A 15,074-nucleotide genomic window follows, 5' to 3' on the forward strand; every position below is an offset into this window, starting at 1 on the left:
TCATTTCTGTTCCTACGTTTTGCTATGCGACCACTCTTAGTACCCTTGCCAGCATTAGCTTTCAGACTTGATTTGCAAGTATTTGCATATTAATCCTGCAAAACTGCAATGATACACAATTTACACGGTTTGCACTGTAATCAAATGAAATACATGTTTTAGTAAAAACGTGTGTGGAGAGTATTACCTTGTGGGAGCAGCTGATAACTTGCTAAATTTGGTTGAAAAGATAAAATGTTTTTCAGACATTTAGCTAACATAACACTTGTTTCAATAGCATTTCGATAACTATTGATGCAAGCTCGTCATATACACTGTAATCGTGTATGAAGGCTGGTCAGGATTCCTAGACTAAAGTTTTGTCAGGTAACAAGATAAAACTCGGGCACGCTATTATGAAGCAAACTATTACAGCAATTCTGTAAGGAGGCTTTGTTTGGTGTATATGCAAATGACACTCAAATGCCTGTGTGTTTGAACCATAGGCTCCAACCATAAGCCACTGTGGTTGATTTTTCCGGCCATGTCATATTAGAGGCACCAGTGCCCTCAGCACAGTGTTTACTGTTTCCAGTGTACAGATACTGGCTGCACCTGTTCACGGTCTCACTCTCTTTTCACGCTACCAGCAGCTACTAGAACAACTACACCATGGTAAGTCTTATTCTTACACATACAATATTGTTAATGTATTTAGGTTTTAACCTAGAGTTAGTTTCTACTGAATCTGTTACTGAATAATTGCCCTTAAAGTTCACAGCTCCAAGTCATAAGACTTAGTCTCTGTTATTATTCACATATTTGATTCTTCTCCCCTCCTTTCCCCACCCTCCCTTTCCCTTCCGTCTTTTTTCCTCTCTTTTCTCCTCTCCTCTCTTCTTTTTAGGAGATTAATTGTACAGAAATAGATCATGTGCTGGAGAAGTACTATCTCTCACCATCTTATGCCATTGAATTCTGCATTGGTTTCCCTGGCAACCTTTTGGTTGTGCTTGGTTACATATTTTGTTTGCCAAACTGGCAGAGCTGCAATATTTACCTCTTCAACCTGGCAGTCTCTGACCTTGTTTTCCTTTGTACACTGCCACGCCTCTCCTATCTCTATGCAAATGACCAATCAGAAACCAGTCCCTTTGTTAGCATTATCAACCGCTATGTCCTGCATGTCAATCTTTACTCTTCCATCCTTTTTATGGTCTGGCTTTGCATGGACCGCTTCCTGCTCATAAAACATCCAACACGGAACCACCGCCTGCTGAAGCCACGAACAGCCCTGATTGTGACAGGGCTGAGCTGGCTAGTTGTCAACATGGAAGTTGCTCCAATGATTATTCTCATGGTTCAGGACCTACAGAGAGAAAACTGGAGTCACAGCAACGATTTTGCCAACCTAAGGGGAGATGTTAATACATTAGGCTACAGCCTAGGGCTAACCTTCACTGGTTACATTCTTCCTCTGCTTGCACTTTGCACTTTCTCCTACCAAATTGCACATCTGCTCCATGTCCAAGAAAGGGCTCTACAGCGCAGGACAACATCATACAAACGGCCTCTCAGGGTGGTTGTGTCAGCTGCAGCCATGTTTCTTATTCTCTATACTCCCTACCATGTGCTGAGAAATATCACAATAGCATTTCAGGAGCCCTGGGCAGGACCGGAGACCTGTACAACGATGTACATACGGGGCGTGTACATCTTGACTCGACCCTTGGCTTTCTTGCACAGTGTCATCAACCCTGTCTTCTACTTCCTCATGGGTGACAAGTTCAGAGAGCTCTTGCTCACTAAGCTCAGAAATCTCGCCAGAAAGACAGATCAGCGAAGTAAACCAGCCTAACAACATTCAACACCAGATCACTGCACATAAACATGGTCAGTTCTGTCTTTACATATTGTATTGTATTTTTTTTTTTTTTTTGTTGAGATGCTTTTCTCTATTCTTTTGTGTTTGTTTAATATATTCATTGATATGATTGTCATCCATTAAAATAGTGTCAAAATGTCTGATGTAATGGAATATATTTGCCAAGCCAATTAATGATGTAAATATTTTTGTTGTAGTGACCACATTTTATTTATTGAAAGTAAAAATATTATCTGCAACTGAGGCAAAGATGTAAAGGAACTACTAAAATAACTTAATACATTTAAAAGCCACAGCCTGTAGCTTATTTTATATTAGTGCTCTAAGTATATTTATTTATTTGTGCATAGGTTGCTTCTATATGTATCTGTATTTGTTGAAAATGCATTTTCATTAATATCTGTAATTGGATAAAGCTGAAGGTGCATTTTTTGTCAATATTGTACTGCATCACTATATAAATAAAATAATTATAGGTGACTGCTACTCATACTTCTAGTGGAAGGCACAAAGGATGAAGGGTGACAAGGTGAGGGCCTGGATATATATATTAACTATATACATTTCCTGTATTCACATGGTAATCCATTCCATTTAGCTGGCAGGCTGAACAGATGATTTTGAGTATTTCTCAGAACCTTCACTTCTTTTTTGTTCCTAAGAACTCTATATCCTCCCTATCGACATGTTCTGAAATAGGATATTCTACAACTCAAACATTGGGAAAAGTGTATTCGTTACCCTTTATCCATCATAAAAGAGGATTTCGTGACTGTCCTGAAAATCAGGCAAGGAAAACAGTTTCACGATTTGATCTCTGTTGTCTTTGCTTTTCCTGGAATTAACTGATCCCAGCTTGCTGGGTTATGTAGCACCTTGCATTGTGACCTTTTCAACTGAGTCATCAGCAGGGCTTTTATTTTCATTTCAAGAAGCTCCTCATTGGTTTCCTAAGAAGGTTTATTGCACAATTTTGTGAGCAGAGTCATGGCTTTAAAAACATTTTCTTTTACATGGGTGACAATTGTGCCACACTGTCACTGCAGCATACAGTATTTGCGTATATTTGAGTTTGTATTAGCGTGTCAGCCTAGAGTTGCTTCTTTGAATTCCTGCACACAAAAACACAAACACCTCCACCACCATTACAGTAGTACATCATTTCCTCCTTTTTACTCCTCCCACACTTCTAGGTCTGAATCACTTACTCTAAATAAAAATTTCTAGAAGAATCCCTATAAAAGCCCTAGAAATTAAAAGCTTTTTTTTTTTTTTCAATTTTCTATTCTTCTTTCTGATACATTCAATTACTCTGGGTCTCCAGTTGCAAAATCATTCTATGTCCTTGAAAAAAAACTTCATCTGCTGAGAAAATGTTGTCCTGTTTTGACTTAAAATACTTTTTTTCTCCATTTAAAAAAAAAAGAAAGAAAGAAAAGAAAAATCATGTGGAAGTCTCAGAGCTCTCATGAAAGCCTCCATCATGTTGGACTATCAGTGACCTCTGATGCTAACTAAAGCCCTGAATCCCCATTATACACACTTAACTTCATAGGGCTTTTAAACAACAGCCAGGATCAGGTGCTTTCTTTCAATCATGACTAATAACACCATGCTTGATCTGTCGTTTCATTTTCATTGGCATCTATCCTGGAATGAGCAAAGAAAAGAAACAAGGATGAAATATGAGGCTATGGTCTGTGTGTGTGTTTCAAGTTTCATAACAAAAGTCAGAGGGGTGGTATTATGACAGAGTCAATGAGAAAAAGCAGCAGAAAAGTACATGTGAGGTCAAATGCAAAACCTGAAGCTCTGTATTACATATAATGTGATATCCTAATGTAATAATACTTTTGGAAGATAATTCAATATTGCAATTCAGACAACTGAGGCCACTGAGGCATTAAAGGGCACATGGTCTTTGAACATGTTTTTCAACAGGTTGTTGCACATTACACATTTGGTTTCTTAAAAAAGCATTTATTCTAAGCTACAATAATAATGTCATAATGTTATAATGATAAAATGAATGAGTGTAGAATGAGTTAGTTTGAGACACAATTAATTAACACAATTAATAAAGGAAATACCTTGACAGGATTCAAAATTTTTAGCCTTTGACCTTTGAAAATTATAATTTATTTTCAATACTTATGAACACTGTTTACCATACGTGAGAGAAAATTATGTTTACACAAAGTGCATGCTTAGTAATGCTTACTCACATTCCTGTGTGTGAACAGAGTATTTGTGCAAATTCTATATTGTATGCAGGTATAATCTGTGCACAACCACTATACATTATTAACAGTTTCAAGGAATTATCTGCCATAATCCATTTCACGTTACTGTTATTAGCCCTCCATAGCTTTGAAGGAATTTGGGACCAGTCCCACCATTTCACATACTTAGGGATAAATACTGTAAGTGCATAAAGTACCTGCATGCACACCTGCACACAAGGCCAGCATACAGTAGAATATGACCAGCAAAGAGTAGCATATAAATAGTCCACTCTACACCGAGTGGAGTGTTTGGTTTAATGTGTCCTGATGAACAAGGTTCACCTGTTTGAATCATGCATTTGTATAAATGGATTATTCGCACTCATGCATCATCCTCTCTGCTATCAAGAGAAAAACAAGATCAACTGTACTCTCTCCTTCAACTATATGAAAACTCAACAGATCCAACGGGGAATGCTTCACATAAGTGGCGCCAAGTGGATTTGGTGTGTCTGAGTCTATACAGAATACCTCTCTCAGTACATCCTCCTGTTCACTTTCACTGTCTATTGGACAAAACATTTCTGTACTTATTTTCTCTCTATTTTAGCATGTCTTTCTTTTTCATACGCAGAATGTGATTACACACAAAGTACAACTAATCAGTAGTGAAAGGTCAATTTATTGTCAGATAACATTAAAATGAAAAAAGATGCATATCATATGTTTGCCAAGAGGGAATCCAAAACAAAAATAGAAAGAGTCACATTTACAACTGAGAATGTAGCAGTGCTTAAACAAAAGAGCCACAGTTTCTTTCTAAAACTGTCGATTGTTTAAGAAGTTACATATGTGATAGTGTATTTTCTTTGTTTAAAAAAAAAAAAATCCTAACAAAGACATCCCTAGAAGCTTAGGCTTTCAGCTGTTTCATATCAATTGTTGCTTAGCTTAAAGAACAGTGTTAACCACAGGCAGCCACTTAAGTATAATTTTTGGTAACCTTTACCTTTTGGTAACCTTTACTTCCCTGTTATACAGTCACAGGGTGATGTCACCCACAGACAAAAAGATAAAAGGGAGAGAAAATTTAATGTTTTCAAGTCACGTAATATGATTGTTTGGCCTCACGGACTAAATGTTGACTGAGGACAACAAACTGCAGTCATTTACATAAAAAGATGTGAGATATGCATATAATTGTTGCGCCGGCCATATAAACTCCTGTCTACACGCTGTTTCATGTTCTAAATTTCTTCATGAAACTCACACTTGGTCTTGCACTTGGTCTTGCACATCTAACAGAACCAAAACCTATATTAGCTTATTACTTGTTAGCATGTAGAAGGTCCAATTTATGATCTAATGAGCTTTACTCTTATTCTCAAATGACTGCACTTTTAGCTTACACTACAATAAAATAAATGCCTGAGCAGAGAAGGGGTTAGTACATATACACACCCCTATAAATCATATTATATGGTATCTTGAGGTTCAGAGACTTGTGATGTGCTGCAAATATACTGCCCAAGTTCCCTCTTGGACATTATCCCTCTCTTTGCTGTTCTGCTACATCACATTCAGCTAAGCTCAACTACAAAAATGTGTGTATGCATGGTGTGAAAAAAGTTTGGAGGTATACACATTGTTACAATACTCTGTGTGGAATGTGGCTGATCAAATTTCATTGGGTTTAGCCCTAATGCGCAGCCATTACAAAGCTAACAAGCAAAACCATTTTTTGTTGTACTTCTGAGCAGAAATGAGACTAAATGCAAGAAGATGTGCTAATGAAGATGCCATTCACTCTGTTATTTAAATCATTTACCATACAAGCACATACAAGCATCCATACCAGTGTGTACCACATTTGTTTGGGCATTTGCACAACTTTGAGTTGGTAATTTCCTCATGAAAAACAATGTTGTTGTATTTAACAGAATGCCACTTTCCAACCTTTGATTCAATGTCAGTCACCATTACATGTGAGTTATGGTTTTCAAAACAAACTCAAGTTTCAGTATCAGCTGCACTAAGTGATAAATGTTAATTTTGGCCAAAATGAATATACTGTATTTTTGGTGTTGCTTGTGATTCTTAAGACCCCTAATGGGATAGTTCAGATTTTTTTTTTAATGGTATGCATTACTAACAAGTAATACCGATACTGATACAGCAGACTTAAGATCAGGTACCATGTTCTGCAGTGGGAAATAAGAATGAGCAGCACCACACAGGGCCACCTAACCACCTAAATAAATAATTAACAATCCACAATACAAAAATTTTAGTGAGTTTGATTTTCCCCCTCAAATCTGTCTGGGTAGTATTGTGTTTGTTGGACAAAAAACACAATACTACTATTGTACAAGAGTGATGATATCATCTATCTTGTGTAATGGGTTGTAATTGAAACCACCATATGTGAACAAATCTGAACTATTCTTTTAAAGTCTTATCCTGGTATCTAATGTCGTAAAATGCACGAGTGGGAAAATAAATGAAGTTAATATATTTCTCAATATATTTACAGAAAAATAGCATGACCAAAGAGAAAGAAATAAACGACAAAAAGCTGACCACCAGATGGAAAAAATCTGCACCCAACCGAGCACTGGTGCATTATGTGGAAAAACTGGAATGAATATGAATTGTCAAGAGTTTTTACAAGTTTTCCTTGAGCCATTTGATATAGTTATCTGTCATGCGTTGTGCAATCAGGAAGTCAGTTGGCCACACGGTGAACATCAGAGCTCCATGAAACCCTGTGTCATAGTGTTCATGTGTCACCTCAACACCAGCAGCACGGAGCCGTGTGACATACATGATGCCATCATCTCTTAGAACATCATACTCACATGTAAGGACATAGGCCTTAGGCAGAGAGCGTAAGGCCGAGTCTGGAACCAGCAAGGGCGATGCCCTTGGGTCAGCAAAAGATCGAGATGGGCCATCTATCTCAACTGCCTCCCCTCCATCTCCCTGCACCACAGCGGGAGCACTGTAGTTGTATTCTCTATGATATGTTTCTGGCAGAAAGGCGCTCCAGTTGACAAACTTCAGAAGGCTGGAAGACTCAGGGTTGTTGTGGGTGTTAGCCATCATGGCTCTGAAAAGGGCCTTGTCGCTGGTGAAGTACTCACTCCAGAAACGCACCATGAGGGTGCGGGGCAGAATGGGCATGTCCTGATTCTGCTGATATGAAGGAGTGTTCAGGTCCAGAGCCTGTAGCACTGGGTAAATGAGTGCTTGAGCCTTCAACTGAATCTGCTGTCCAGGTTCTTTTTGCAACTGTGAAGAGAGACAGAAAGAGATTGGCATGCATTCAAAGTAAACTGAAAAAATAGAGCATTGCTCAATCAGATGAAATGTGAGCTGAAAGTTTTTATAAATAAACTAACATCATCTGATCAAATGTACCAGCCATGGTTGTTTACAAAAAGAACTGCTTCAGCCCCCATGTTCTCTACTTATCTGTCTCTTCACTGAGCTGTTGAAAACTCTTCAGGAAAATAAAAGCCAGGAATTGTGGTGATGCACAGCAACTGTTTCTATGACCACACAAGACCTTCAACGGGCTTACCTCAAGGATATAGTAAGATAACTGGATAGGTACAGCAGCAAGACTGTCAACCAAAACAAAACTTTCTCACCCAGCCCATATGCCAAAAAAAGCATCTCAAGCATCCTTTTAATTGTCTGGTCATTAATAATAATACTAATACATAAAAAGCAGGAACATTACCTGTATTCAGGTAAGAACATGTTTCAAAAGAAAGAATAAAATATGTTTATATAAGAGCTACTGAACTCATGGAATACTGCCATTCCACTACCATATTAAAACAGGAGATGTCTAATCCATGCTCAGTTAATAGAATGTAGCATGCTGCTCTGCACAAGAAGCAGCAGGTCAGTTAGCACTGAACCAACAACCTGTTCTATGTTATCCACCTGTCAGAAAGCACCTTTGGCTGACTTTCGGAGGAATCTGACAAAAGGAAGGAAAGGTATGCAGCAACTTTTGGAGCGCTGCCACGTCCCATGAGGGTGGATCATCATGGGGTCACTCTCATGACAGTGTGAATCAGTGAGTGCACTAGTTTTTTGCCTTGAAATAAAAGGATCCCTCTCTGCCACCCGGATATCTGACTAATGATGAAGCACTCCTTGCCAAACATCTGCTAATAGGGGATTCATTAAAAGTGAATTGTGTTGGAAAGCTGTAAACTGAAGCACGCTGAGGGATCAGCTTCTCTGCATGGTGTAACACCAGAAGTTCTCCATGGCCCAGCAGTTACGTTGAGGGCCATAGAGGTAGTGCACTTGTTAGCTGGAATGTGGCACAAAATTCCTCGGGTTGATTCCAAACCCCTACAGCATTAGCTGCTGTGTCAACTGGACTGTGTGCTGCAAGGTCCACAGGAAACACAGGACTTCATCCTCACCATAGCTAAATAGCACACAAAATTAAATTCCAAAGAGATTTTCTTCAGAGAGCTGAACTCCTTGCCTTGCTAAAGGTTTAGTCTCTACAACCTCATTTTATCTGTTCAGGTATCTAAAAATGTATTTATGTTTTTTTTAAATCATAAGCTTCCATGAATTTTATGTATGATAAAATCACAGAATACACAATACACTTATGAGAGCAGCTTGTTTACTGTGGTTTACTGTGGTGCTTGGCACTGCAGGTCACTTGTAATGTTATGAGATCTGAGAATGATTTCTCCTTTGGCTGTTCTATTTATTATGCATGGATCTGTGAGATACTTGTTTAAAATGAACACAGTTGCCTGCTGAACAGCTGAGATCCATTAGACAAAGTTATCCATGACAGGCTATAAAATAGCAGATCCCTATTGGTTACCTCAAACCCAGTACTGAACAGATGTCCTCCTTGTAGTTCAACACATTTACCACATACTGGCTCATTAATCTTACCTAATCTTATCTCATGTCATATCTTTCTCCACAGGTATCCAGAGAAACAGAGCTGACATTATAAAGAAAAGACAGACAATACCTGTTGAGAGACTGCAGCTGCCAGGTTCCCCCCAGCACTATCCCCAGACACAGCAATGCGTCCTGGGTCCACAGAGTACTGGGCCAGCACCCCCTTCTGGAGGAAATGTTTGACCACACGGTACACGTCCTCATATGGAACAGGAAAGTGGTGAGCAGGGGCAAGGCGGTACCTGAAAAAAAAAGAAAGGTTTGAAGGCAATGTTGCATTTTGTGTTGGGGAAAATACGTCAAATATGGCAAACTGTTGAGTGAAAACAGGTGGAAAGTACAAATCACAGCGGAAAGGCTGTAATTACAAAAGGTAATTATGATCATTTATAATCATGGGCAAATTAACACGCTATTTTATTATTAATTTACTTAATTTAGTTTGTTAACACAAGCACAAACAGTAGTCCACTTTCTAATTTCATTTGATCATGGTTGGAAGAACAACTAAGAACAAATATATAAATAAATAAATAAAGCAACAGAAAGCTGCTCAACCAGGCTGTAAAATGTATAATCAGTGGTCAATATTTTCACACTAAATTGCCAGATTTATCTAAGTGGCTAAAATTTATTTGCAGTTCTATTAAAAAAAAAATCATCTCTTCTTGTCTCGTCTTCTAGCAGAGGTGTGACATCAAATTCAGTGTATTCAGTGTATTTCTCTCAAAGCCATGTTAATATACGGATGGTCCTCTGAAATCACACCCATGTTATTTCAAATAAATACCTCAAAACTTTGAGAGTTGCAAACTGCACCTGAAATAAGATCCATTAAACACATTCACTTACTACTGTATGTTTTGAATTTCAAAATTGAATTTTGTTTTCTGTTTTTTTGCACTGACCTGTGCCCTGTTGGTGTCATCTCTACAAATAGTTAAGTGACATGTTACACATGGCTGACTCTGGGATTGTGAAATGCTGGAATTACTCATTGAACCCTTAACAAATTGCAAACAGGAATTCGGATGAGGCAGACAAGGCAATACCCTCACACACCCCGTACCCATACACTGATCCACTCGACCTCCCTCTGTAAAATACAGCATATCAACAAGCCCAACCACTTCATACACACACAAAAAATATGACCCGACTGGTCATAAGAGTACTGGTCTTTCACCTAACTGTGGACTGATAAAGCTGAAGAACTGTGGGTAGTGAATTAGATGATAGAGGGAGTTCTGGCAAAAGTTACAGTACTGAGAGAGAGAGCTAGAGCCCGGATGTGCCAAAAAACAACAGTGACAGTGTGGGCTATGAAAGGGAAAGGTCTGGCGAGACCCAAATGAAAACCTGTTAGCTTCACTCTACTGCATCCTCAGTTCCATCTAGCCTGTGACTAATGAGGGAAGACAGGCACATATGACAAAAGAAAAGTGTGTGTGCCGGACGGAGAGAAAGAGTATTTTTAACTATTAATAATACAAATAAAACATGAATTTGGTAGCTTTATAATTTAAATGTGCCCATCCTGTCCCTGCAACACTTTTTTACGAGCGAAGTGCCATTTTTCTTACACAGCAGTTTGTGCACTATATTATCTGCAGATCACTGGCCATAGAATTTGAAATACAGTACTTACTCCACAGAAAGGACAACTGCATCTAGCTCAGTGACAGTTTTTCTGGCCAAGAGATCATATGGACTCATTCCTGCATAGACAGAGAAGACAGACTAAGATCAGAACAGAGATTCCAAAGCAACACAAACCAAAACAATAACTGAACATGAAGGTAACATTGTAGTAACAGAGATGAACATGTCTAGAGGCGCTTCTTGGCAAGAACCACATTACTGTAATTGTTACAGCATCTCAACAGATTGCAAGAACAGCACGACATGTGTCAAACTGCATGTCACGTCTTTAGGTTTTGGATTAGCAGGGGTAACCACCCTCTGAGGTCCCCACAGCTCCAGCAGACGGCGTGTTATTTCCTCAAGAAACTGCAAAAAGCTTTGCGCCTTGTGTTTGATAGTTCGCTCATTATTTATGATCCTGTCATAATAGCTGTCATAAAGTCTGCATGAAGCTGTGAAGTCATTTGCAACATCAATCAAATAGTACATTTTTAAAATACTTTCACAGAGTAATAGCAGGATTACTGTGTAATGAATACATCACAAGAACATGTACTACCCACTCATCCATCTTCTATCCTTCCTAAAATGTAAGGGGTCATAATTCTGTGTGACAGAAGACAGGCCAGTCCATCAACTTACGGGAACTCCCCAGACACCATCCTCCACCATGTAGGTATATGACTGCTCTCCTGAGTGCAGTGTCACTGCCCCGCTGCTTTGGCTGGTAAAGCACCACCTCCACTCCATCAAATGTCTCTTCTGTCACCTTGACATGCTCATCAGACACAGGCACTATCTTCTCAAGCAGAGTAATTAAGTACATTACCCCCATGTAGTCCTTCAGCCCCAGTAATTCACTGAGGTCTGCCTGGAAAGAGGAGAAAAGAGTCAGTATGCTATATAGAGACAGACAATTCAACATTGTTCACCAAATCCCAGCCATTACCATTATGTCTTGTATCTATGATTAAACTATTGCAAGCTGGTTTACTTTTACCAAAGCACTACCAAAGCTCATAATATTCAAAACAGGAAGGGCTAAGATGATCAGTTGTGTGGCCATATTACAAAGGGACAGAGGGAGACCACAGTCGTTTCAGAATGTTGTCAGGTAAAATGTCAACAATCCCCTACAATTATATGTTTTGAGAGGTCATAACTCTTTGATAAGTTAAGCATGATAAACATAACCATTGTCCATTATTTCTGATGAGGTAGACAGTCACCAGCTGGCATGAGGCTAATCAGCTGATGCACTTCTACTGTGACCACAACAACACAAAAAAGAGTCATCCACTCTGAGCTCTGTGAACTATCAGGCACTTATATCAGTTTGAAAAACAAAATCCTGACTCAAAGATCAAAACTGATCATCTGCTTCAGTAAAAACAGAAAAAAAGCCTAATACAACAGGTTCCAGTAAAGTTCCATAAAAAACACTAGGAAATAAAGTTTTTCAGACTTAACACTGCTCTCCATACAGCTCAAATAAGGACTTACTGTTGTGTTAGAGGCAGTTGTCTGGACTTGCACTTATTTCCACTGAATCTGAAATATTTCTTGATTCATAAACTGTAACACTTTCAGAGTTGTTAAATGGATCAAGTATAAGCTTTTAATAGTGACAAAGGTGATGCAAAATAGAGCAACTATTGATTCTTACGCTGACGTTAGAACCACGTAGGCACTACCTAATTACACCTCGTTTTAAACCTATAAAGAGTCGTATTAGCCGCACCACAGTGGGCTACAGTAAACCGCGGGCGCCTAACTGTCATAAACAGAGTCCAGTTTCCTTAATAGGGTCTATTAATAGAGCAGGTGAGCAGGACTATACAACACATGGATTAGCATCTGACATAATCTGGTGTAACCAGCATGTATATCTACATCAGCAAAATACAATAAACGTTTAAACTGCCAGCTTATCTACTCTGAGAAAGCAAACAAAAGCAAGACAATTTACATTTTTTATTTTATTAAATATCTGGGGGAATTACCTAACTGTGCATTAACATGAAACAAGAAATACGTGTACATAAACCCACAGTAGTAGATAGCCTATTCAGTAGGGATTTATTCCAAAGTAGTTATCAATGCCAGTAGACCTGATGTCAAGCTAGCCTGTAAGAATAGTTTTTTTTTCCTTACCAGGTGGCTGAGACTCCTGAAGAAAGAGTTGGTCAGCATGAGTTTCCATCTTTCCTCTATCTCCTCGGGAATGGGCTCATAAATATAATAAGCGGTAAAAGAGCAGAGGGCGACGAATAAAACGATGCTTCCCAACCTCATTTTACAACGTGCGTCCCCAGCAACTGACTGCAGGGTGCAAACACAAACTGTTCCGGCCGTTCGCTGCGCTTGTTAACAAGTCACTCCGGTGCGCGACAAAGCTTACGCTCGGAATTAATTCTGCATCCAGACCAGCTAAATATGACAGCCCGTGTCTGCTGTCATTTGATGGTTATCGGTGTGCATGTTCGGAGCTTTTCTTTGCTGCTCGTGCGCGTGGCGTAATACATGTCTGTCTCGTGGAGCCGTAGATTTAATTGAAGTGTCAGTGGTGTGGAGACAGGAGCGCGCACGCCGTGTACTCACGAGGCAGAACCGTCCCACCTTGGCCCGCAGCGCAAATTCCTCAGGTGCCTCCGAAACGTGTATACAACTGGCACGGGACGCGCGACGAAACTTTGTGGCAAGATGCAACTGATGCACAAAAATAGCAAAAGTATTCACACTTTTCATACAGTTTCTGTGTAAAACAAATTTAAAGGTCAGACATGTTAGGCCTGTACTGATTTTTTTTTATTAAAGGAAGAGTCACTCCAGATCATTGCAGCTGATGCACACCGGTGGCAGCTGTTCTCCCCACGAGATACCAGTCTACTGTGATTCTCAGGTATAAGGTCATCAACATTCAAGTCGCTTTATAACGAGAGAAACCGAGAAAATCGGTGTGACTCACAACGTCCGCAGCAAACCGAAGCGACTGTAGTGCAGCTAAACAGCCATGGTTGCAAGGCAGCCTAAGCTAATTATATTACTGGTGACAGAGCCAGATGAGATGTCTCGTTTCCTGGCAGGCCTGACAGTCAAAGCAATATGACTCTCTCCTGTACACACCCATATTAAAGGACCCTGCATAAGGAGCTGATTTAGTGCTGCAAGAGTTTGACAAAAGTTGTGAGTTCATGAGAGTTGTTATTCCTCCAAATACAGGATATCATTTTGATTTTGTTTAATGACAGTCTCATGCCCACATGCTCATGCAAGAGGAACAACACTGTTGATATTTGTGTAGGAATCAGTCAAGCAGGTCCACACAGGCGTGATTCTATTATTTCAAGCAATATTAAAGTCTCCCAGAGGCACCTTAGGCCAGCAATTACTGACAAATCACATATCAAAGTTTACCAAAGGAAAAACTCATAAATTTATACACATGCAGTATTCCTGTATTAATTTTAAACTTTCAGAGTCATTTCACACTGTCAATAAGAAGAAAACTATAAGGTTGCACTTAATACAGCTTAAACAAGAGAGGGGCTAAGATCTCCAAATTAAACGTCAGGTACTCGTGTTTTTAGATGGAGAAACAATATAGAGATTAAAACCATACATCCTGGTGAATGCTCTTTTAGTTTCATTTCAGAGTCTCTGGTTTGAATGCAAACTAGTTTAACAGTGTGAGCCACAGAGTAGCTACAGTTCTTTGCAGGCTTCATCTTTGAAACCTGACCCGCACGCCTTCACGTGACTTTGTGTTAACCTCTGTTTTATTATCTTATCTTATTATCAAGTTATTCTCAGTCAAGTCTGAATTTGTAATTGGCCAGTGTTTAGGAGCAGGCAAGTGTCTCCTTCCATCAGATTGAGATGCAATCTGCAGGATCCAGCGTGTGACGGGGGCTTGGTGAAAGCCTCTGTGAGACTGATCACTGCTGAGCAGTAGAATACTTAATCTCTTCTCTGAATACAAAATCACACTTCAGACACTCAGGGATTCTCCCTGGAATTCCCTCCCTCCTTTTCGCCTCCAACCACTGGCCTCCACTCAGCTTCTAAGGGAGACCACCTCAGTTGGTTTGTAAATCTTTCATGGAGCTCTCTTTACTCTTTGCATCTTTTAAGTGGGGAGGACGGGTGTCAGAGGGTGTGTGGGTGGGGATGTTATCTTCATCTTCATCTACATATCCATGCTGTGCAGTGCTGTGCCACGTGGCTGCCCAGCACCCTGCTGAGTGTGGGGGTAGCTCAGGCAGATGTGAAGACTCAAACATGGATTTTGAGTACTGAAGTGTGAACACGTGTGAATTAGTGTGCATTGTGTGTGTGTTTGCCTGTGGAAGCCCACATGCATGCATGTGAATGTGTGTGTGCAT

At 39.6% G+C, this 15,074-nt stretch overlaps 2 protein-coding genes across 2 annotated transcripts; one reads left to right on the forward strand and one right to left on the reverse strand.

The window, feature by feature from the left end:
- The first annotated feature begins 579 nt into the window (after positions 1–579).
- LOC121187561 (succinate receptor 1-like) lies at positions 580–2,231 on the forward strand. The gene is made up of 2 exons (XM_041046848.1): positions 580–654; positions 887–2,231. Exons 1-2 carry the CDS (start codon positions 652–654, stop codon positions 1,835–1,837), a joined length of 954 nt encoding a protein of 317 aa, XP_040902782.1. The 5' UTR covers positions 580–651; the 3' UTR covers positions 1,838–2,231.
- Positions 2,232–4,764: 2,533 nt separating this feature from the next.
- aadac (arylacetamide deacetylase) lies at positions 4,765–13,252 on the reverse strand. Its single transcript, XM_041045469.1, has 5 exons — positions 12,844–13,252; positions 11,332–11,560; positions 10,694–10,763; positions 9,116–9,287; positions 4,765–7,380 (listed from the first exon to the last, which is right to left on the reverse strand). The coding sequence occupies exons 1-5, from the start codon at positions 12,982–12,984 to the stop codon at positions 6,754–6,756; spliced, it is 1,239 nt and encodes a 412-aa protein (XP_040901403.1). The 5' UTR covers positions 12,985–13,252; the 3' UTR covers positions 4,765–6,753.
- Between the last annotated feature and the right edge of the window lie 1,822 nt (positions 13,253–15,074).

This window comes from Toxotes jaculatrix, chromosome 9, assembly GCF_017976425.1.
Source record: "Toxotes jaculatrix isolate fToxJac2 chromosome 9, fToxJac2.pri, whole genome shotgun sequence".
In the NCBI taxonomy this organism is placed as follows: domain Eukaryota; kingdom Metazoa; phylum Chordata; class Actinopteri; family Toxotidae; genus Toxotes; species Toxotes jaculatrix.